The sequence below is a fragment of the Hibiscus syriacus genome, unplaced genomic scaffold (genome assembly GCF_006381635.1).
Source record: "Hibiscus syriacus cultivar Baekdansim isolate YM2019G1 unplaced genomic scaffold, ASM638163v2 tig00012104_pilon, whole genome shotgun sequence".
Classification (NCBI taxonomy): domain Eukaryota; kingdom Viridiplantae; phylum Streptophyta; class Magnoliopsida; order Malvales; family Malvaceae; genus Hibiscus; species Hibiscus syriacus.
Window position 1 is genome coordinate 252,933 of NW_024062265.1, and position 23,952 is coordinate 276,884.

A 23,952-nucleotide genomic window follows, 5' to 3' on the forward strand; every position below is an offset into this window, starting at 1 on the left:
ACGCTCAATCATCCTTACAGTTGTTAGTGCTCGAACCTGTACTTTTTTATTTTCTAAGAATAACAAAGATTCTTTTAACCATTGAAATAATTTAAAAATAATTTAATTCGTGCCAATAATATAATTTGGCCTAACAATTTTATTAACAATGAGCTTGATTAATATATACGTATAGTTTAAAATTGGAATGTTCAAAATATTTGGGAACTAATTTAGAGTAAAAGTTATAATTTGAGGATGAAATTTAAACTTTCAAAAACTAAATTATAGTTTAAATGAAGTGCATATGAATGGCATGCATGGGATGGGAGACGTCAAACACAGCCATGTATGAGGTTATGCATATGACTATGCATCATGCATGTAATCCCTCATCCCTAGCTGCATGGAATATCCAAAAAAACTGATGATCAAACTAAAATCTGTATTTCAGATTAGAAAAGGGAAGGGTTATTATCAGTTGGTGATTGTTTAAAGCCACCATACAACACTAATTTATGATAAACAAAGTCCATCATAACTGGTTTCTGTCCCCCTCTAGATTACACAGAAAGTTAAGCAAAACTGTGTCTACAACATTACGGCACCACGGTTGGCGCACTCTCATTCGTTGATTGTTCCTTCAATCGACTCGCAGTTGCAGCCTCCGGTGAACGTTTGTTCACATAGGTAGTAGAGGAGGGAAGTCTTCATTGTCTTGCAGCTGGAACGGTTCTCCGGGAGCCCTGCAGCATACACGGACATGGTTATAGCAGTTTAGCAAAGGGAAAATGAAAACTGACGGCTGCCTCGAATTTCCTGCAACGTGTTTTACCTTTTACGCTCGCAAAGATCCTTTTGTTTCTGCTTTTCAACCGAGGGGATGCATAACTTGGGATCTTTTAGTGAGGGTGGTGACGAATGCGTTCCTGCTGGCAATGGACCCTCGTAACAACCAAATTTAATAGCTGATAAGCATTGAGAGCCACCGTTCTTGAGCACCAGACTCTTCAACGCTGGAGGACGAGATGGACCAGCTGCTGCGGTCCTTTTGGTGGATGGAAGAGGAGGGAATTGTTCTGTTGAAAGGCCAAGATCATGGCGACTGCCGTTTCCACGGCCATTTTCAATTGGGTCGTTTTCTTTTGGTGAGTTCGACGGCTTGTGATTTCTTTTACTTGTACATGGTTGCATCTCGCCATAAGACTGACGTGCCTGCAAAAATGTTCGACCAATCTTGGTTTCAGTTTAGGTCAGTAATCTAAATAGTAAACAAGTAGATCATTCGTCGAGACTATCGTACCATGTTGGGGATGTAAGTGCCTGTTCCTCTCGACTTCGTCATATTGTCGATGCCATACGCAGCTGGTAACTGGAGTGCAAAAGGATGAGCGAATTGTAATCTCGGGATAAAAAAATTCGTTCCCTTACGATAAAAAGTGTTTCGTTTGCATCTAACAAACCACCGTAGGGCATCCCATGCACCATGCTTTGGTGTCTGAGAAGGCGACGATACAGTGGTTGCTGGCATGACAGGAACATTCAATGCATAGTAATGATACCATTGGCTATACAGTAGACCATTACAGTAAACATCAAAGTCACCACTCAGACGAGAAACTTCAGATTTGCCGGTGCCAAAGGCATGCACCGGAACTTGTACATCCGGCCTCTGCCCTCTTCCGTTCCGATTCAAGGTATTAACAAAGAAATTTTCAAGTCCTATACCCATCTTTTCACCTGGAAGCATCAGGACTTCCCCGAACGTTTGTGTCCCATAGATAAGAGCACATCTTATTCGATGGAAATTACCTGCCGACGACGACACATGCTTAATAGTGTCCTTTTATAAAAAAGAACAATCGAAACCCAGTTTGCATTTCGAAATAAGTCATTATACCTTTGCTAACACTTCGGCCTAGGTTGTTGTGTACTTTCAAAGGATCCACGATGTTCATATTCTTGACGGGAAAAGCATTGTCCCCGACCTCAGGGAACTGCAGCGAAGCACAATATGATTCTCTGCAATACCTCAAAAAGTCCCGACTAAGCAGAAATTCATCCCCATCGGTTTCTGGAGTCCCAGCTGCAAAATTACAAAGAAAAAAAAAACTAGATTTAAACTGAACCGATTAGATTTACATGAATCGAGAATAATGCACTACTTAGAACTTACCGAAACCTGCAGGAAGGGAGGATATGGGAAGTGGACCAGTTATAGTAATGCAGTAATTTGCCCAATCAAATGTGCTGTAGTAGTCCAAAAATTTGTGAAGGACCTGTAAACAAAATACAAATGGTGTCGTTGCCCAAATTTCGGCAGATGATAAGGGGAAATGCTAGATGGGAAGGAATAACTCACCGATAGTGGACCGCATAAGGATGAATGAAAGACATTAATGATGTGCAAGATCATCGTTTCTAATGCATATGTAGAAATCAAGCCATGGTGTGCACCGAGAATTCGGCTCTCATAATAACACCAGGACTTGATCAAGATGATACTGCGCTTGAAAAGATGATCTTTCCCAATAAGTTGGTTGACCTGCAAATCAAACCGTTCCAATGCGAAAAGATAGACATTAATTTCTCTCAAATCCGGAAAAGAGTAAAGACTTAAAACATTTACATAGGAAAAAAGGAAAAGCTAAATCGACTTCTGTGCTGGTTCGTAGTCCGTACAGAAAACAAGGATAAAACGCTAGGTAGCCAACCAAGATCATCTAACGACTTAATACTAATGCTGGAACAATATATCATTTAGAATTATATTTTTGACTCTAGTCTGTTACATAGTCAATTATATGAATTTGGATTATCTCGATCAAGATGTTTGCGGTAAGATTAGACAATACCTTCTCAAGGAAGCATAACGCAGATAGACCAGCCATTTGATTGAAAGAAATGTCCACCGGTATATCGTTAACGGTACATTTCACTATCTTAACCTGACATAAAATTTCAAAAACAAACAGATATCAGATCGAAATGATCTGGACTCTATTCGCTGCAATAGTTATGAACATTAATATGCTATAAACACTATATCATTATCTTGATTTGATAATTTTTCTATCCGCATAGTAGCAACAAAAGAACACGGTACCATTCGTCCGCCAGAATATCACTGTTATGTTGTGTTACAAAAACATAAGTTCATACACACAAAAGAAACAAAACCTGAGCAGGAATATATTGAACATTCTGTACTATGAACCCAGGGTTTTGCCGGTTATCTTGTAGGATACTGCAAATATGCTGTGCCAGATTTTCCTCCATATTTGATTGAGTAAGCGCAGTCAAATCAATATCTCCATCGGGGAGGAAGGTCTTTAGCGGTACTGAGCCAAACGGGAACACCTGAAAAGCAAATGGGAAGGTAAAAGTACTGCATTAGAATGAAAAAAAATGTAAATATACATCGAACTGCTACTTGATCCTCTCCGATGGTTATTTTCCTTTGAATCTTTGAAAATTTGTAATAAATTGTTGTAGAGTAAAAACGATATATGCACTACGGAATAGCTCAACCTAGAAAAGGTGATTTACAAACCGAGCGAGATGCATTTACTAAGGCACGTGATTTAACCGTAAAAGCATTTACGAAGCTCAATCCGTTTATATCTATAGTCCAAGTTTACTTCCACGAAAGCAAGTGATATTAAAAGGACGATCTATTAGGTTCGAGAACGGATGCCAAATTGCGTTAAAGGAAACGGTTAATTAATTATATGACTAGATCAAACCCCACACGTCCGCACTCTTCGGAGCCAAACACTCGAGCCCAAAGCTATGCAAGCTACCTTTATCTTCAAAAAGAATCAAGCATCAAGAAATGACTAACCATCACTAATAGACCATAAAAATACAACTAAAGTTCATTAAGAAGCTAGTCAAGTATAACTCAAAAAGACAAAACAAAATCAGTCTTAATTTATCACACTTCTAAACAATCACCGAGATTTTGGGTTCCGTTTTTTCGTTGCTTGTCGGGCTAGAACAGCACAAAACAAGGAAATATCAATCAGATACCCTTTGCCTTCTAAAAGATCAAGCAAATAACTTTGATATCCATGTTCACAAGTGTAATACATGCATGCTCAGAACTCACTGCATAAAAGAAACTCATCAAACTATGCATTAAAAGGGACAATACAGTATATACCAAACAGCAAGACACAGATAATAGAAGCCTTCTAGTCATCAGTCAAGCTATATGGATATCTTAACCAGTAAGACCAAAAGATTTTCCTCGTAGTGCCAACGTTCCTAAACAGATAATTGAAAACCAAGAACCTAAAATTTCTAGAACTTGTCCAGTTACACAAACACACACAAAAGTCCAGGGAAATTGAGTATACCTCACTGCCACAGTAAGCTCTGATTAGCGTCTGAAAGTAAAAAATAACACTTTTTCGATTTTCCTCAGAAACCAAAGAAGGTTGAACAATACAAAGTATCTCCAGGGCTCGTTTCTCAGCCAACAGCCAAAGTTCACCGTCAATTGACAATGGAATTGGGTTGGTAGATGAAGAGAAAGAAGAAGATGACACAGACAGATAAGAAGAAGAAGGAGATGATGGGTGGGAGAGAGGATATGAAGAAGAAGTAGACGACAAAGACAAAGATGAAGAAGCTGCCAAACAAACTTGAAAATCTTCCATTCTGCAAATAAAAAAACGTGCTTTTTTCTCTAAAACAACCAAGGAACATTCACCATTCCAATGTCGAACAAGCAGAAACCAACATCTGCAAATCCCCACAATTGAAGAGAAGAATCAAAATAAAAAAGAAACCGACGCCATTGGGTTTTGTGAGATGATGGGACAATTAAAGGATTTCAAGGAGAGCAACAAAGATACAATGGTGGAAGAAAGAAAAGTTCTTTTTCCGTTTCATATAAACAAAGAGATCATTAAGAAGTGTTGACAAAGTAGCAGAAGAATGAGCAGAGATGGAACAGAGAAGAAGATGAAAAACGGCCACACTTGAGTTTGAAACATATGTTTCAAAGTGGCTTTGACATATACTGATGCATCCCTGAAAAACTCTTTTTGTCGTCTTCAAAAAGCCCTCTAATAAAGCAGCAAGATGGGCTACATAAAATCAAAAATTGTGGTGCAACTGCAATTTTATGCATAAAGGCGGGACTAGTTTGGTAAATTGAAAATATTCGATTTTTGTGTGTGTTAAAAACAGACATTGGAGTAAAATAAGGAAATTTATCCAACACACAATTAAAGTATTTAAATTTCAAATTGAATTTAGTAAATCTACATATGTACATATATAAAATACTATAATGGAAGTATTCTTAGCCTTTGCCAGTGTTTTTAGATTTTAATCCTCTTTATGAGTCATCCTATGGACTAACTTCTGGTTAAGAAGGAAAATTTTTATTTCTTTTCCGATTTTTTAAGTATCCGTATCCGAACATAGATATAAACATCCGATCACATTCTATAAAGGTTTTTAAAAAAATAAAAATACCCTTACCCAATATTCAGCTATAAGTCCAGAGAAGAAAAGAAAAATTGTTACCCTTTATCAAGGTTAGTGAATTGATGTATGTTCCCATTATGGATATTCTTCTTAGGCAAATTAATGGAATTAAATTATTAAATGTACATATGACAACTTCACCATCATCTAACACTATTTTTAGTGTCTAAAAGCTTCACCATAAATGTTTGTAATAATTGAAAAAAATAAGTACTGGAAAGTCAAATAAAAGTTGGTCCTTCCAAAGAAGAGAAAGTTTGGCCAAGACTCTTCAAATATGATAATAAATGGCAAAAGAATCTCAACCCCATTAAAAGTTAAAAGAAGAAGAAGAAAACTAGGGGTAGAATAGAACAGATGGCAAATACAAGTAGCAGTTTATGGCACACTTATTGGTCAATGGAAAGGGTATAAACCATATGAATGTGTTCCAAATTGCAGAGTTTATCTTGGCAAAAATGTATTTTTCTTCATTAGTGATACAAAAGCAGATTATTGGTCAAACTGGTTGAAAGGTCATAAGTATGTCAGCATATTGCCATAATAGAATTACTAAAACATATCCAGTATCAGTTACAAAGCTTAAAGGAATCTTGACTGCTCTTCATTTTATTACCAAATATCACCACGGACTGCATTGATTTCCATGAGATTCTGGGCTTGTTATCTTGCCTAGTGATGACACTACTTGTCTTGTTTGTGTCAATTTGAATACCAACTCACATGGGAACTTATGAAATAGGTTCACAAATTTCAAATCATTTCAAGATGCACATTTTTATTTTTATTTAGTTTTAATCTTGTCGGATTCGTAACTTCCAAAAACCTATCCGATGTTGTGTCATTTGACTTAATACGTCATACAAGACTTCATGTCAAATATGAGCGTTCAAATGGATATATTAATATGTCAAATCGATTATGTCTAGACACACGAGTCAGATGATAGTATTTGTTATCCTCTCGTACTATGTCATAGAAGATTTTAGAGTATACTTTTAATGAAATGATTCCGATTTCAAACCTATTAAATGTGGATTATTGAAAATAACGGCAAGAATCATAAACAACTGATTTAAGTTCCGGGATCGAAGACACGTGTTATGTACATATTTAGTTTCCTATGTTTCAACGTCCCTACTCAAATGACCTATTATATGCCGGCTCTTAAAAGTAACGGTAAGAATCAAAATCAACTGATCTAAGTTTCAGGATCGAAAACACGTGTTGTGTACTTATTCATTCACCTATGTTTCAACATCCCTACTCCCATAACCCATTATATGTCAGCTCCTAAAAGAAAAATTGAAATCAATTTATCTAAGTTCATGTACAAATAACACAAAATCAAAACCAAACTTATCTAAGTTCAGGTATCGAAGCCACATGTTATGTACTTATTCAGTCTCCTATGTTCCAGCATCCCAACTCACATAACCCATTCAATGTCAGCTCTTAAAAGTAACGATAAGAATCAAAATCAACTGATCTAAGTTCCGGGATCGAAGACACATTGTATGTTCTTATTCAATCTCCTATGTTTCAACATCCCTATTCACATAATCCATTAGATGTCATCTCTTAAAAGTAACGGTAAAAATCAAAATCAACTTATCTAAGTCCCGGGATCGAAGACATATGCTATATACTAATTTTGTCTCCATTGTGCAAATAACACAAAATTAAAAACAAGGGGACATTCTTATTTTGAAATGAAGGATATGTGAATGTGAAGCCAGAGTGCATCATCTTCAACCTAGCTACTACACACTACTTTAAAGACAAAACCTCAAGTTCCAAATTCGACAGAAATTTGAAAAATCAAGTCCATAGCTGAGAATCATTACCTCAATAAAGTTACCAAATGGGTTCTTGTTTGCTTCCTTCTGCTCTGTCTCATGGAGAACTGCTTGAACACTGTTTCTCCTTTTTTTCCAGGCAAGAAGAAGAATATCATCTTTGATTCTCTGTCTCAAGCTAAGACACAAGACAGATGCTTCGAGTTCAACTATCAATCAATGAAACAATAAGTCTATCAAAAGACAGTAAACCCTAACCCTTTCCAAAAACAGAAATGGAAATGAACCAACACCTTTCCCCCTGTATTGGGAGGGTGGTGATGTGGCAACCCACCATGGGATCATATAAAAGAAACTTGCACGTGTGTTCCACATGTAAGTAAACAGTGAAATCCAGTTAAGAACCATTAAAATATTCAATTCTTTAGGTAAAGTTCTGATTTTATTATTATGAAGGAAGAAAATAAAATAAGGAAATTTTTTATTTTGGTTCCATTGGATCTAGTTAAAAATTAGTATTTACTTTATATGTAAATATTAATATCAAAATTCTTAAAATAAAAAAATATTTTTCCATCATGATAACATCATCTCACTTCATTATAATTCTATTTTTAAAATGATTCAATCTTAATGTATCTACCGGGAACCAAAAATTGAAACAAAATATGTTTTAAAATTAAAGCTAGGCTAAGAGTGCCCAGAAAAGCAAGAGCTTTAAGCAGGATGATGATCTGTTGTATTCATTGATTGAGCTATCTATGAAGTACTCAATGACTGTTATCAAGACAAACTTCCATGGCAGTTGGATGCATCGGATTTCCGAACAATCACATATCGGCACCGAGAATTCCGAAGCCCAGAAGCATTGTACACTTCTTTGATCAGATGGCTTGAGTTGTTCGAACTTGTGTTCAGCTGAGATGAGATTCAAACATGTAGGAGACAGATGCCAGTAGCAATCAAATCGAGTTTAATCAACCCAGAACAAGCATGGCCATCGATGTTGAACAAACGTTGTCCGGTTCTTTACCCAGTTAAAAGTATCAAAACTGAGTTTGAACAAAGCATCTAACTTCAGCTAGCTCTAGTTTAGAGTCGATAATAACCTACTGTAAACGAGCAATATCTCAATTGGTAAGCGATGTTTTAAGAACAAGTTGGAGCAATATCTCAATTGGTAAGCGATGTTTTAAGAACCAAGAGCAAATATATCAGAATTATGAGAATCCAACTAGTTTTCTCAACAATTATAGCTTAACAAAAGATTTCGAATTCGAATAAGTTTCAACCAATCAAAACCATCCAACACAACTAAAAGTCTACACAACTCAAGTGCACGTTTTAAAGCAAAACACAATGGAAATCCATCCAAAACTCAAAGAGCCTTAAGCACGAGGAGGAACCGCAACACCGGGACGAGGGGCTTGACCAGGCAGTCCAGGCTTTGGCATATCATCCTGGTAAAATCAAGATAACATATAAAATCAATGAAGCTATTGAATACAAGTGGTTGAGAAAACATTGGAAACAAACAAAAATCAACACAAAACAGGCAATGAGTGTCATAGAAGCAAAAATCTCAGAAACCTAACATCCAAGTAAAGCCATTTCCCATCTTATAGTGATCGGCATGCCACCCAAAAAAGCAACTAACAAAATGATGCTCATGGATCACTATATGAAATATGGAATATCTGGTTTTGAGGTGTAGTTAAATTTTAATAAATCTGGGTGACCTCCATATATCACTCGAGCACTGAAAAAAACTGCAGAATGGGCAGGCAAAAGTTTATCCAATTGAATAGCATCCTATAACATACTAAACAGAAATTTACAAATGAAGGGCACATTGCGCTACCGGCCCAATGTTTCCAAATCTACCGCACCATTATGATCAATAAGACATCAAAAGGGACAAATGAAAAAAATGATAATTCAGATGGATATTAGATATTAAGAACTAGTTCCCATCCATAAATCACTGAAACCTTACAAGGAGTCTTTAAGGAATTCTCAAATTATCCTTCTATCATGCAATACAACATAGCAAAATAGAAACTAATCTAACAATGATCATAGATTCATAGGTCGATAAAGCTGCAAGCCATTATCAATTTCAATAGCTCAAATTCCATTGACAACACTAGAGTACATAATGACAGAAACATACCTTTAAATGAGACATTTACAAATCTTTATCATGAGATACAAGAAAATGATAACAATCAAAGCAAGTTTGAGAAACTTCTATTCACATTTAAAATGATAACTGACAGTAAAAAACATCAAATCATAGGTTATAAAAGGGCATACCCTGCGCCTGATGAAACGCTGTGGCGGGTCACGGTTCCTCCTGTCGGTGCGAGATCGGACTCTCACCACGTGGGAATGGATCGCACACGAAACACAGTATTGCATCTTCAAATACAGCTTCGGCAGAGTGTAGGCTACATAACAACAACCAATCAATCACCAAACAATACATCCAAACATATTCAGTAAAGTTATATATTTATCATATAAAATTTAGAAATTAAGTGAAAATTACTGTCATAGACGCAGGCTTCCTGGACATCTCTGACAGCAGCTTGCTCCACAATGTTCCTCACAATAAACCTCTTGATTGACTTATCCTATATAGTTCCAAAACAATCAAATAAAAACAAAAATACATAGGAAAAAAAACAGATACCCAGATGAGAAAATGAGATGTAAAGTACCTTGGGACAGCATTTTCCACAGTTAGAGCAGCGGATGAACTTGACATGGCCACGGCCGTGCTTGTTACGACCACCATTCCTACGCTTGAAAGTCTAAAAAAACAATCAGATATATCAAAATTGTGAAAAAGATTGAATTTTTACAAGGAACCGGAATCTGAAAATACAGATGAAACGAAATCTAACCATGGCTAGAGATTAAAGTGTAGGCTCTATGCTTCTACCGGCCGGGAAAGACAACGATTTTTGGGCAAAAATGTTGTCTTTATAGGCGAGTATCTCTAATGAAGTCTGAAACCCTAATTTTGTTTTAGACCTTTGTACTTTTCTTGTTTACAATTTTTATCCCAAAGGTTTGATAGAATTACATTTATTTGAACTAATTTTAGTTTCAAGATTTTCCAATGGGGTTTATATTTGAGAGTTAATTATATACGTCTCGAAACTATAATTATTCTAAATTGATTCTATACTTGTGAATGTTTTAATTCAATTCTAAGCTATATTTTTACTTTAAATTAGTCTTTAGACTGTTAAACATTTTAATTTGATCCTAAACTATGATCCTTATTTTAAATTAGTCCTCATACTTTTGAACATTTTAAATCCATCCCAAATTATTGGTATGTGCTAAGCACATACCCTACTAATAAAACTGTTATGCCAAGCTATATTATTACATGTTTAAAAAAAAACTATGGTTGAAATTAATTAAATATATTGGATGAATTCATTGATGAAATTGGAAGATTCAAAAGTTTGGGACAGGTTTAAGATAAGGATCGTTATTTGATGATAAAATTAGAATATTCAAAATTTGAAAACTGATTTAAAATAAAAGTATAATTTTAGAACATATGATGCAATTAACAAGAGATTAAGATTATCTTAACTTGAATAATTCATATTTGGGAATATTTGAATTAGATCCTTTCAAAATTTAGTTGTTTCTGCTCTTAGTTACATTTATTGACACGGTTAATTGAGTATTAAAGTTTAAAGTTTAGTATATAGAAGTATTGGACTAATATTTCAAGTTATTTAAATTAAATTATTCAAAATTCATATATAATTATTATTTTAATTGTAAACTTATACCTATGGACAAAAGAAAGAGTAGACAAATATGATCACATTTTGCATATCAATTTTTACCCTTAGCAAAAAAAAAATCAAATTGTATTGTGAAGTGTTAAATTAGTGGCATGTTGATATGTCAATTATATATGACTCAATTTTAAGAAGAAAAAAAATAAGTATTCTCCACTCGAACCAGACTCGAAAAATATATATTTCCACCAGAATCCGATTCGATTTGACCAGTATAAAATAAAGATTTAATTAAAAATAATAAATCTTTTGAAGAAATTACATTATTATCCCCGGATCGAGTCGGATTGGAGTTTTTTCACCCTCCACCCAAACCCGATCCGGCATCACTCCCTTAAAAAATCTGACCCAACCCAACCTAAAACAGATTTAAAAAAATCCAACCCTACCGGATCGGGTAAGGTCGGAATCCGTCAATTTCGGGTTAAATTAGCATCCCTAGATAATACAATGGTAGCAGCTGGTCCAAGATGATACTGCATTACCCTACACGGCTACACCTATAGATCAAGCTCTAATCCCACACCCATTGCTCCAAAACAAATGAATTTGAATCCCAGAAGAGAAGATTCTTGAATATCTTTAATACCTAGCAAAGCTACATCAAAACTAAAATCCCAGAAACGAAACCGTTAAAAGAATCGAATTCGATCGGATTGTACCTATGAATGTCAATAAGGTCAGCCTATGAAAACTTCAACAAATAGGGCAGGAGAAGGTGCAGGCGAGGAAATTTTCGTTTGATAATGTTCCACTGCTTTCACTGGCGGAAATCGATGAGCCATCGGATTTCACAGAGTGGGAACCCCTGCTACTGATATCAAGCCCCTGCAATTGGCCAAGAGGGTCCTGTTGCAACATATCGGAAAACGAATTTAAACGTGTTAGATTGGAAGGGATGAATGGTGGCAGTTGTATACTCTGGGTGTCGACTTGTATAGCTGTGGCTGGGAAGGAAAGAAGGAAGATTGTGTGTATGGTATATTGTGCATTCCCAAACTGAAGGCGTCCGTGGGTGTCGTTGCTTCTCCGGTGGCAATCTTGAGCGTCTCTACTTCCTTCTTCAGCTGTTCACTGAGAGCTGTGGTCAGAAGCTTCTGGTGGCAATCTTGAGCGTCTCTACTTCCTTCTTCAGCTGTTCACTGAGAGCTGTGGTCAGAAGCGAACAATGAGAAAAACTATAGGCAGTTAACAACACTTTGCAATAGTTTTTCGAGTGAAATAACCGGAACATGACTAAACATCTCCATGCAACATCGTTAATGGCACCCGAAATTTGAACACTAAGCCAAGAACACTACTCAGAAAAAGGCATCCTTTATTTAAAACTAGTGTCGATGTTGGTTTGTATTAGTAAATAAGGTATAACAAACTGCTTAACTTGAGTAGTTATACATTTATGAAAGCATGCGTCTTAGAGAGAATTGGTAAATAAGTTGGGATAGAACATACTGTCACGTAGCCGAGCCTGCTGTTCCATAGCCTGCAGTCGTAAGCTCAGTGTCCTCCGTAGTCAAGCTTGTCACATCTCTCTGGATTTGAACATAGACTATTAAGACTCAGATTGAACTAGAACCTCAACTGCAAAAAAGCGATTTATAGATTAAAAAGTAGAGTTGCCAAGTATTTATTACGCCGTGAGGCTGATAGGCGATAAACGTTAAGTATTTTAGTATGAAGGAATGCAAATTAACCACAAACAGGCTGATAGGCGATAGGCTGATAGGCGATAGGCGATAGGCTGATTGGCTGATAGGCGATAGCTGATTGCTGATAGGCTGATAGGTGTGTGCATACTTTTCCCTTGATTGTTTAAAACGTAAATATGGTATTTTAGTATGAAGGAACGCAAATATTAACCACAAACAGGCTAGAGAATGGTGCAATGAGAAAGGTAAGTGTTCGAGAAAAACCTGGAACAGGGTTAGTTGTGCAGAAAGGGTAGTTGCTTCTGTTTGAAGTTTGTGAACTTTTCTCTCCAGTTCGGACATATCGACCTTTCCGCTCTTTAGAGCGAGCAGCGGACTGCCCATTTGCATGATCCTACAAAATTATGTAGCTTCTTAGGGGCAAACCTCAATGTGAACCCCGACTCACCTCACAATAAGCAATCGTCAAATCTATGAGAGAACTCCCATTCCAACTAAGGTGAGTTCAGAAACTTGACATTAATATATGAATAGAACAGTCGAGTTCAGAAGTATTCAAACAGAACATGAACGGAAAAAGGTTGTAACTTTTGCAAACATGACCTAACTAGGCCCATTATTGAAAGTTACAGAGTTCGGATAGAACAGCTTATTTTCCCACATTAACACATAAACAAAGCTAACAGCAGTCAAATGTGCAAAATGGAAAAATATTCAAACAAAATCCATAACTGCCAATAAAGTCATTTTGCAGATCAAGTGACATTCTACATGCCAGTACTTTCAGCTAAGATCAAGAATAGCTTCTCAGATTAATGAATGGTGAATTAAGAGTACCTATGAAGCAAAGTTCAGTGATACTGACACGCGAATTGGAGTATTTATGAAGCAATGCTAAGTGATACTGACACAAAATGTCCTAAAGAATCAATACCAGCACACAATTAGATGGTGAAACAACCCAAAACATGCTAAAACTCCCTAACAATCCAAGAATATACTTGCTACTACATTATGCAACTCAATACTTATGGTTACTCGAATATTTCATGGAACATTTATGCCCTCCTCCTAATCATGGTACAGAACAAGCATTGAAATTAATAAAAACAATACTTATACTGAAAGCTTCCTCATAAATGAGACCAAAAGAAGCCAAAAACATACCAGCACACAAATAGATGGTGAAACAACCCAACACATGCTAAAATTCCCTAAACACGCAAGACCAGAAAAGAGACCAGAAAGAAGCCAAAACCACATTTAACAAAAAGGTAACATAATATAGATGCCATCATGTAATTAACTTGAACTTGATTCTCAAAAATGCATGCTTTTAGAGTTCCGCCGAAACTTAACCTTGTAAAATAACAAAAATCCCATTCACCAAGGGGTCTGAAAATCAACTGCAGCACTACATTGTTAAAAAGAAGATTGCCAACAAAACAACTATATGGCTGAAACAAAGAGTGAGATAGAAGCATGCATGACCATACAAGAATACCTACAATTGGAATGGGAAACCGAAAACCTTATATAATTGATATCAATCAAATCATTAAAATTCCATACATTTCATGAATTCTAATAAGTACCAACATATAACTAGGGATGATCTAAGGGGGAAACCCCATAAAATTGACATCAATTAGATCATAAAATATTCATAGGCAAAATCACTGTAATATAAAGTGGGGGGAAATTTCCCCAAGTAACACATATGAGTTTATTTTCTCAAACAGGAAAGACGCATGGAACACTTGGCGTCTTCATGAAGACGCCTGAAGACACGACGTCCTCTAGGTTACTCTATTAGATTGGCGTTCAGACTACATGCAGCCTGAAGAAGACGCCGAGTCTTCCAGACGTCTTCCCAAAGACCCAGGTGGTCCAACCGTCTTCCCCCGTACACAGTTGATTTTACCCTATTGGGAAAATAATTTTTCAAATAGGAGTCATTTTCCCCAAATCATTATCTCATCAATTTGCCAATATTCATACATTACATCGATTAGATCATAAAACTTCGTATAATGACATCAATTAGATCATAAAAAAATTATACATTTTCATAAATTCTACTAAGTACCACAAATCATTTTCTTTCAAATTCTTTAACAAAAAGTTATTTCTTTCTGTTACGTTTCTCCTTGCATAATGCACAACCATATACCTGAATACCAGGATGTAGCCTTTTTCGAAGGAAAAAAACAGAGTGTTGGGGATGGAGAGGGTGACTGGAAATAAGCTTTCTCACCTCATGAAATGACGACGACTTGTTCTAACAATAACTAAGAATTTCTTGTAAAAAGCAATTAAAGAAAAGAAAGAAAGAAAAAAGCATTTTAACATTAATACTAGCAAGTAAGGTACAAACAAGAGTGACTTGAACTGAAAGATAAACTTTGGTTAAAGCATCTTAAAAATTCACTCCTCTCTTTGGTTAAAGCAGTATGCTTTGCTTATTTGCAAGACTAACGGATGTGTGCTTAGGAGTATATTCTATTTGTTTTTTGCTTTGTTACTTCAATTTCGTTTTTGTAAAAGTTTCCATTTTTTTATTCATTTCTATTTTTACTTTAAGTTTCCTTTATTTTCATAAAATATGCTAAGTATGGTCTCTATCATGTTTAGCTCATTTTTTTATTAGCTGAGAGTTAGCGATGATTCATTTCCATATGTAAGAATTGATAAAGTACTTAATACCCTTCGGGATACATTCTCGATTTTATGTTTTATTAGTTTGGCAATCGGCCTTACTTTCAAAATTAAAATGCTTTCAAATCAAAAAGTCGATGTTAGTCTGGATGTTGTTATAATTTACAGTTGGGAGGAGGGATCGACCTGTGGCATATTCTACCTCATTTGAACACACTTAGCGACGGTCCGCTAAGGAAATTCGAGATCAGATTTGATTCTCGACGAGACAACATAATTCGAGTCGGGTCTTTTCAGTACTTAATTCTTTTTGTTCTAACGACAATAGTTGTGGTTAGCCTATTCAAGAATTGACTTTCGAAGAGTGACTTGGGAAGATCAGTTATTAAAAAGAAAGCAAGTTACAATGGGTTGGGCCTTGTAGATTGTAACTGACATGATTTTAATGGAAAAAATTCATTTCGATGATCAACGGAATTGAACGAACCTAGCTCGAGACGATTTTAACATTGGTATTTTTAATCTTAATTTACACTTCCTTTATTTCCACTTCAATTCTTTAGTTCTCTACTTACTGTTTTTTTATTATTCACCTCATTCGCTCGAAACAAGGTATTTATGCAAATAAATAAATAAATAAATAAATAAATAAAAATAAATGAAAGCTTTATATGTTAAAATATTTGAAAAATATTTTCTTTATTGAAGTATTGTGATTCGCTAAAATGTAAGGCTAAGGTAATTAATCAATTTTGTTTTTTATTTTGCTTTTGATATGACTGAAGATTTTTAAAGAAGCAGACTCAAAATTTTATTTAAAATTTTTAAAAATAATAAAAGAGAGTACAATACTTCAATGAAGATTATGTGACGTGATAATTTTAAAAATTTTATATAAAATAAAAAATAAAGCTATATATTAAAAACTCAAAAAAATTGAAAAACTTAAAAATCCCTCAAAACTTTGAAAACTTCAATTTCAATTCCTAAACTCACGTCAACCGTCGCTGTTTGACATCGATTAAACCTCCACTTGAACCTCAACCCTTCGACAAGTCAAACCCGACCATAAACGCCGCGCCTCTGATGAAGGAAACGACAAAATCGCGATCCGAAACCGTATCTCCGGTGAACTCAAACCCCGCAAATTTGCGACACCCAGACGATGGAATGACTTCTCCTAAAATTGATATGCTAACGTATCCTAATGTTTCTTTCTCTTTGGTTAAAGCATTGTGCTTTGCTTCTTTGCAAGAATAACCCTTTTCCTTTTGCTAGAACTCACAACATTTTTTTTAAAAAAAATTGAACGCTTGATATGTCTGAAAAATACTTTCTTTATTGAAGTATTGTGCTTTGCTAAAATGTAAGGGTAAGGTAATTGATCACTTTTATTTCCACATTCCCAAAGGATGGCAAGTAAATAGTCCCCTCGAATTAGAACCGATCCCGGGTTTCGAATCTCAACATCTGTAACTTCCTCCTTTTCTTACTGTTTTGCTACAGATATTTTCGGTGGCACCAGGCACTCACATGGACAGCAACATTTTTGAAGATCCAGAGAAGTTCGATCCGTCGAGATTCGAGGGCTCGTCGAAAGTGTTCCCTCCGTACACTTACGTGCCGTTTGGAGCAGGGCCTCGAGTTTGTGCCGGAATCGAATTCGCTAGAGTTGAGTCATTGCTGATTATTCATCATCTTGTGACGAAGTATAGCTGGACCGAGATGATCCCTGATGAGCCTATCATCCGATCACCTATGCCATACCCTGCCATGGGGCTTCCTGTCAAGCTTTATCCGAAAATCTGATATGTACAAAAATGGAGGGCTGAGATTTATTGTATGTATGTACACATGCATGCATGTATGAATGAACATAAAATTGTTAATTTATTAAGAAACGAGCCCCATGTGCATAGTTGAGTATGAAAATTCCAATATCTTGGGACCAACATTTTTTCTAAGAATATCACTTTTGGTTCACTAACCTAAAATCAAGTCAGGCTAAGCTCGAAACCCAAACGGTGAACTTTTGGCTGACTACGCTAAAATCAAGTCTATTTCGAGCTCGAAAACCGAACAGTTAACTTTTGGTTGACTACCCTAAAATCGAGTCTATTTCGAGCTCGAAAACGAACAGTGAACTTTTGGTTGACTACCCTAAAATCAAGTCTATGTCAAGCTCGAAACCCGAACGGTAAACTTCTCGTTGACTACCCTAAAATCGAGTCTATGTCGAGCTCAAAACCCGAAAGATGCACTTGTATGTCTCGTTTACGCCTTTGACATGAAGATGAGCAAGCACAAAAGATATATATCACAGTACATTACCTAAAGATGCATTATATCATAACCTAATGCTAACAATATAAAATCCCAATGAACAAAAATTTGCAGAACAGTGAAGATTAGTCAACTAGGTTACAGTATCCAAAGGGGTACCGGAAATGGAAACCGGTGAAAAGGAATCCGGCAGACCGAGCTACAACTACAAAAGAAACCACGAACGTAAACGGAAAATGGAAACAAAAACAATTACGACAAACAAATATTTCTTCTCTTTGATGAAATGAACAAACCGGATTCTTCCTCGCCGGATAACCCCTTCATAAATCTTTCAATTTCTTAAGGTATTAGTTAAAGTCATCCCGAATCTTCTTGGCCTTCTGAAGGGCATCTGGTCAATTCCAAAATCTTGATTACCTCTTCCATATCTGGTCGGTTTGATGGTACTTGCGACGTGCAGATTAAGCCTAGTTTCATGACTGGAATCGCTTCCTCTACTGGGAATTTCCCTTGCAGCCTTCCATCAACACATTCTTCCACCCTGCCTTCTTCCAACGCTTCTCGGACCATCTCGCAGAGCACCACCACGTCATCTTCCATGTACTCAACAGGTCTCTTCCCGGTGACCACTTCCATCACCAAAACACCAAATCCATACACATCACATTTCTCGTTTATTTTCACTGTGCGGCAGGCAAACTCGGGTGCCATGTAACCAAGTGCACTTTGGATTTTGCTGCTTAAAACGTAGAGGTCTAACATAGGCAACAACCTTGCTAGGCCAAAATCTCCCAATTTAGGTTCGCCCGAACCATCTATAAGGACATTGCTTGACTTTATATTGTAGTGAATAATGTTCGATCGGTGCAAGTGAGCCAAGCTTTTCGCTGTCCCTAGAATGATACGGAATCTGTCATGCCAAGAAAGGTGATTTCCACCCGGTCCTTCGTGGAGATGTTTGTGCAGACTTCCACCAGGCACAAATTCAGAAATGAGAAGTTGCAATGATGGAGTCCAGTAATAGCCCTCGAGTGCCACGAGATTAGGGTGACTTATTTTCCCTAGTTTCTTAACTTCCCTTTCGAATTCTTCTTGTGACTTCACAAGACTTGAGACAGTGAGCTTCTTGATTGCCACTGAGCGCCCATCTTGCAAAACTGTTCGGTAAACTGCTCCAAACCCACCATGCCCGAGCTCACAGTCCTTGTTGAGCAAAGCATGTGCTCCTGTACTAAAGTCTGGCTCACCAGAGAACATGACAAGTTTCCCAGAGTTGGCATCTGTAGTAGGGGATTGGCTAAACTCCTCCCCGGCAGAAAATGTGAGGGGTTCTGCAGACCGGGATGTTGATGACTTGACACGGAGATTAAGAACGGTGATGGCAATGACTCCAACAACAATGAAAGCAGCAGCACCAATGGCAATTAGGGAAGAGATACTAAGAACTATCCTTTTATGACCAACATTCGGAGGTAATTCACCAGAAATGGAATCAGCAGTGGTGTTAGGATTTAGGACAATGGGTTTCGGGAGAACTGCAGGGCAAGATTTGTTGACTGCGGAGCCACAGAGTAAGGGATTGCCGGTGACAGCTGTAGGTGATATGGTGTTGAAAAATATACCAGCAGGTAACTCTCCTTGTAAATTGTTGTGGGAAATGTTGAAAGATAAGAGACGGGGAAGATTGGCCAACTGCTTTGGCAACGTCCCCATAAGGCTGTTGAAAGACAAGTCCACGTTTTCTAGGTTGCTCAGTTTTCCGATTTCAGCTGGTATTGGGCCGCTCAGCTTGTTGTGTGATATGATCCTATACAACTCAATAACAAAAGGAAGTCCTACGTTAACCGGCACATTACAATGAAGCAACCAAATTTTCGCTTAGATGTGTCGTCAAGAAAATTCATAGAAAAATTAAGATACCATTGCAGAAAAAACCTTAAACATGTTTTCCACATCACATATCGATAAAAATGAAACAGAGAAATCCAGAAAACATGGGACGTTTCAAATTTAAAAGTAATTTTTTCAATGAAAATCCAAACTCATACAACCTTTGAGCAAATAGATTAAAATTCAAATATCAAAAGATTACCTTAGCATTTAAAAAGGAACTATCTGAATATAATAATAGTCTCCGAGCATTAGATATTAGATAAACAACCAATCGAGCTAATTGATGTGAATCCAACAGCGAGCCTAAAATTAAAAGAGAAGTTAAGAAGCACAGATTGTACTCAAAGAGAAACTTACAAAGTCCTTAGCAAAGTGCAGTTCTCAATCGATGTAGGAATTTTTCCGATTAGGATATTGGCATTGAGCCTAAGATCCTTAAGGGAGTATGCTCCTCCAATTTCCGTAGGAATGCTTCCATTAAGCTGATTTAGACTCAAGTCAAGAACATCCAAGGCCGTCAACTCTCCAATAGTTCCTGGAATAGGTCCAACGAGTGAGTTGCTTGACAGATTCAACAACTTCAAGCCGCTTAAAGCCCCGGTCTCAAAACTTAGTCCCCCGGAAAACAAATTCCGAGATAAATCCAAGACTTGAATTCTTTGAAGGGAGGTACCTAATGAAGTTGAACTGGCAATATCCACATTTGCACCAACCTTATTCTGCGAATTAAAAATCCATCTGGGAAGTTCACCTGTCATCAAGTTCTGGCTAAATTCCAGTGCCAAAAGATTCACATTGTTCTCCATCGATGCAGGTAAGCTTCCATTGAAACCGTTAGCAGAGAAATTCAACACCTTCAAGGATTTAAGTTTTCCTATAGAATCAGGAACTTGACCAGAAAAGTTATTCACTGATAAATCCAAAGTCTCAAGACTTTCCATCTCTCCGAACCATTCGGGAACCTCACCGGAAAATGAATTCATACTCAAATTCAGATAACTACACAAGCTAAGCTTCTGCATTGTTTGAGGAACTGACCCGGAGAACCAATTCCAACTAAAATCAATTGATCTCAACAACAAACAACTCCCAATCTCATCAGGAACCTGCCCAGAAAACTTGTTTTTGCTCAAATTAATGGACCTTAAATTATTCAAAGCTTGAACCCCTTTTGGAATCTCTCCTTCCAACATATTACCAGACAAATCCAATGAACTCAAGCCACTCAGACCCCAAATCCCAAGAGGCAATGACCCCGAAAATTGGTTTTGAGACAAGTCGATAGCAGCAAGTGTAGCACAAGACCCTAAACTCCCAGGAATCTTACCAGAAAACATGTTATTAGCTAGAGAAACAGACTTCAAATACCCACATTGTTCAAAGAAACCATCAGGGATAAAACCAGAAAGAGAATTCTCACTCAAGTCAATGATTCTGAGACTTTCAAGCTTTACCAAATTGGGACTAATGGATCCACTGAGGTTGTTCTTGGCTAAAGAAAGCTTCCTCAAGAACTTGAGCTGCAACAGGCCACGGCCGATCCGACCCGAAAGAGAGAACCCGTCGAGGTTGAGCTCAGTGACCCGGTTCAACCTCGGGTTACACTTGACACCGTTCCAGTTGCAAGGAATGTCATCGTCTTCGTTCCAAGAGGAAAGCTTCTGGGTTGGATCTTGAATGTCTGCTTTGAATACTATTAGCCCCAAAACATCATCGTTCAACGATGGGGTTAAAGTTAAAGATCTCACTTGGGAAGAAGCAACAGCTAAAAGAACAAGCGAAAACAAGAGGTAAGTAGAGAGCTTTTTCATCTTCATCTTTTTGTTTCCTCTTTCAGCACTTCAAAAACTCCATTCTTTTTTCACTTAGCTTCAAACAAAAGTTGAACTCGAAGCTAACGGAATCTTTGGGGAAAGTGAAGTCGTGGGGAAACAAAGAGCACCCAGAAGAGAAACGAGAAGCTAATTTTTTTTCAAGTTAGATAACAAGAGGAATGGAGCTTGTGAACTGGAAAAAACAGAGCGATGTGTTTAGTTTCTTTGAAATGTCAACATTTGAAGGGGAGAAAACCCAATGCTATGAGAACCAACGCCGGTAGGGTTCCGGTGAGAGTCGCCGCCGGAGGAATGAAGTGAAAGGATGAGAGAGAAATAGAAAGTGTGAGAAGTAAAGATTGGAATGGCTTTGTACGGAGGTAATTGTAAGCTTCTCTTGGATTTTGTCCCTCAAATTTAATAACGGGAAAGATAGGGCGGACTTTGAGAAATTCAGTTAAATTCTAGGAGAAGACCCTTTACTATATCTTTTTGAACAATTTAGTCACTCTATTATAATTTTATCATTCCTAGATATGGATATGGGACCTGGACTTGACGATTTTCGATCTCACTCAATTATAGAGGATGGAAAAAAATTTAAAAAAAGCTTCAATTTGGATTGAGTTTTCTAAAGAATAAGTCGGATTAAATTCAAATTTATGATAAAAATCATCGATTTTTATTGCTTGTATGTTTAGAGATAGGTATAATAACTATTCTATATATTTTCACAGTAAGATTCCTATTTTATCAATATATATATGTATATACATATATATACTTATACTAAATCGAATGTTGATTTTTATCTAAATATCATGTCAGATTTCGGGTATGATTTTGAGTGAGGATTTAAAGTTAAAGTATCATAACCCACAATGAAAATTTTAGGGTAAATTATGTATTTAGTACTTAAAATATCATTTTTAGTCTATTTAGTACCTAACATTTTAATTTTTCTGAACCATACCTAACATTTATTTCATTTTAGTACTCTGCCGTTAAAAAATTAATGTGTTTAATACCTAAACTATTAGTTTTAGTCCATTTTAATATCTAAACTTTCAGTTTTTTTTAAACTTAATGTTAAGTTTTTAACGGATACTAAAACGAAACAAAAAACTGAACATTAGGATGGTTTTGAAAAAATTAAAAGTTTAAATACTAAAATAAACTAAAACTGATTGTTTATGTATTAAATGCATGGTTTACCCAAAGGTTTATTAAAGAACCCCTCGCACATAGAAAGTAAGACACATAACCATGCTCCTCGGTTTATGTTTTGTTATGGTAAAAAGACAAAAGCTTCTAAAACATTAAAATGGTGAATTTGCATGCACGCCACCACCACCAAGCTTCAGCTCCTATGATCTCCGGCTCCACCACGCAGGATCACTTCCTCCGGAACGGGACGTGACTCAATCTCGACGGGACGAGCTTGCCTCAGTTGCTGGCCCGCGGTCACCGACGACAGAAAAACAACACGAGTTGTGGTTAAGATTAGAACACAATTTCTGGCTGATTAATGATGTTCGAGCTGAGATGAACCCGAAGGCAGCTTTAACCCTGCATGTAACATCTCATGCACAGTTTCGAATTTAATGTATAATATGATGAGAGATCTCTCGATTAAAACGACATCGTAAAATACCTCAATAACATAATATCTTTTAATTTTTAAGGGTTCTAAACGAACAATCGAAAGATCCTTTATCAGCACGAACCAAATTGGACCCGGATTATTGTTATTTTTGAGGACCCGGATTCGAGCACCATAGATGTCAGAGTATGAACGATTAATGTCGAAAGATTGAAAATTATTTTTGAACAGATGTTGCCGTATCCTTATATATTATTAAAAAAGAAGAAGAAGAAGAAGAAAGATCTTTTAACACGATAAATAAAAGAAATTATGGAACTTGAAGAATACACATATATTATACACCCACAATCGCAACGCGGCAACTTCAATCGTGACGACAGCCGCAATCGTAATTTAATATTATTTGTTAATTTATTATTAGATCTATATAAATTTATTTAAAAAATTGAAAAAAAGTAAAATTCACGAGGATGAAAAAGAAAAAATAAATCTTTATTTATTTTTTCTTAACTTTATTTCTTTTCTAAATGGATCATATTAAACTTTAGTCGTTATATCGTTTATACTACAAAATTTTTAATTTCTCTAATTATAGTACATTTTGATTTTTTTCAATTATACCACTGAATCGTTAAATCGTTAATGGCACGATGACATGACTGACGGCTGCCGACGTTGACATCTCACTAAAACAACGTCATTTTCATCAAATTGTTAATGATTTAACGCCCAACGATATAATTCAAACGAAAATCAAGGTTCTATGATACAATTAGCAAAATCGAAAGTTTAGTAGTATAAACGATATAACGTCTAAAATTCAGTGGTATTTGATGTAGTTAACCCTCTTTTTCTTTTTCTTTTTCTTTTTTGTAAAAAACGAGTTGCATATTTTTAATTAAACGAAAAGTTGTGCAAACCAAACATTAATAT

The 23,952-nt window shown here is 36.3% G+C and overlaps 4 protein-coding genes across 4 annotated transcripts; 1 reads left to right on the plus strand and 3 right to left on the minus strand.

Annotated features, from left to right (window-relative positions):
• Nucleotides 1-404: 404 nt before the first annotated feature.
• Nucleotides 405-7,655, minus strand: LOC120205057. The gene is made up of 10 exons (XM_039205001.1): nucleotides 7,574-7,655; nucleotides 7,329-7,489; nucleotides 3,160-3,339; nucleotides 2,835-2,927; nucleotides 2,342-2,524; nucleotides 2,156-2,258; nucleotides 1,880-2,065; nucleotides 1,283-1,791; nucleotides 815-1,194; nucleotides 405-725 (listed from the first exon to the last, which is right to left on the minus strand). Exons 1-10 carry the CDS (start codon nucleotides 7,653-7,655, stop codon nucleotides 662-664), a joined length of 1,941 nt encoding a protein of 646 aa, XP_039060932.1. The 3' UTR covers nucleotides 405-661.
• Nucleotides 7,656-8,493: 838 nt separating this feature from the next.
• Nucleotides 8,494-10,295, minus strand: LOC120205097 (40S ribosomal protein S26-1-like). The gene is made up of 5 exons (XM_039205034.1): nucleotides 10,190-10,295; nucleotides 10,004-10,096; nucleotides 9,832-9,916; nucleotides 9,597-9,730; nucleotides 8,494-8,740 (listed from the first exon to the last, which is right to left on the minus strand). The coding sequence occupies exons 1-5, from the start codon at nucleotides 10,190-10,192 to the stop codon at nucleotides 8,669-8,671; spliced, it is 387 nt and encodes a 128-aa protein (XP_039060965.1). The 5' UTR covers nucleotides 10,193-10,295; the 3' UTR covers nucleotides 8,494-8,668.
• A 4,300-nt stretch (nucleotides 10,296-14,595) lies between these two features.
• Nucleotides 14,596-17,229, plus strand: LOC120205058 (beta-amyrin 28-monooxygenase-like). Its single transcript, XM_039205002.1, has 2 exons — nucleotides 14,596-14,658; nucleotides 16,927-17,229. The coding sequence occupies exons 1-2, from the start codon at nucleotides 14,596-14,598 to the stop codon at nucleotides 17,227-17,229; spliced, it is 366 nt and encodes a 121-aa protein (XP_039060933.1).
• A 477-nt stretch (nucleotides 17,230-17,706) lies between these two features.
• On the minus strand, nucleotides 17,707-21,518 carry LOC120205099 (probable LRR receptor-like serine/threonine-protein kinase IRK). Its single transcript, XM_039205035.1, has 2 exons — nucleotides 19,957-21,518; nucleotides 17,707-19,513 (listed from the first exon to the last, which is right to left on the minus strand). Exons 1-2 carry the CDS (start codon nucleotides 21,414-21,416, stop codon nucleotides 18,064-18,066), a joined length of 2,910 nt encoding a protein of 969 aa, XP_039060966.1. The 5' UTR covers nucleotides 21,417-21,518; the 3' UTR covers nucleotides 17,707-18,063.
• Between the last annotated feature and the right edge of the window lie 2,434 nt (nucleotides 21,519-23,952).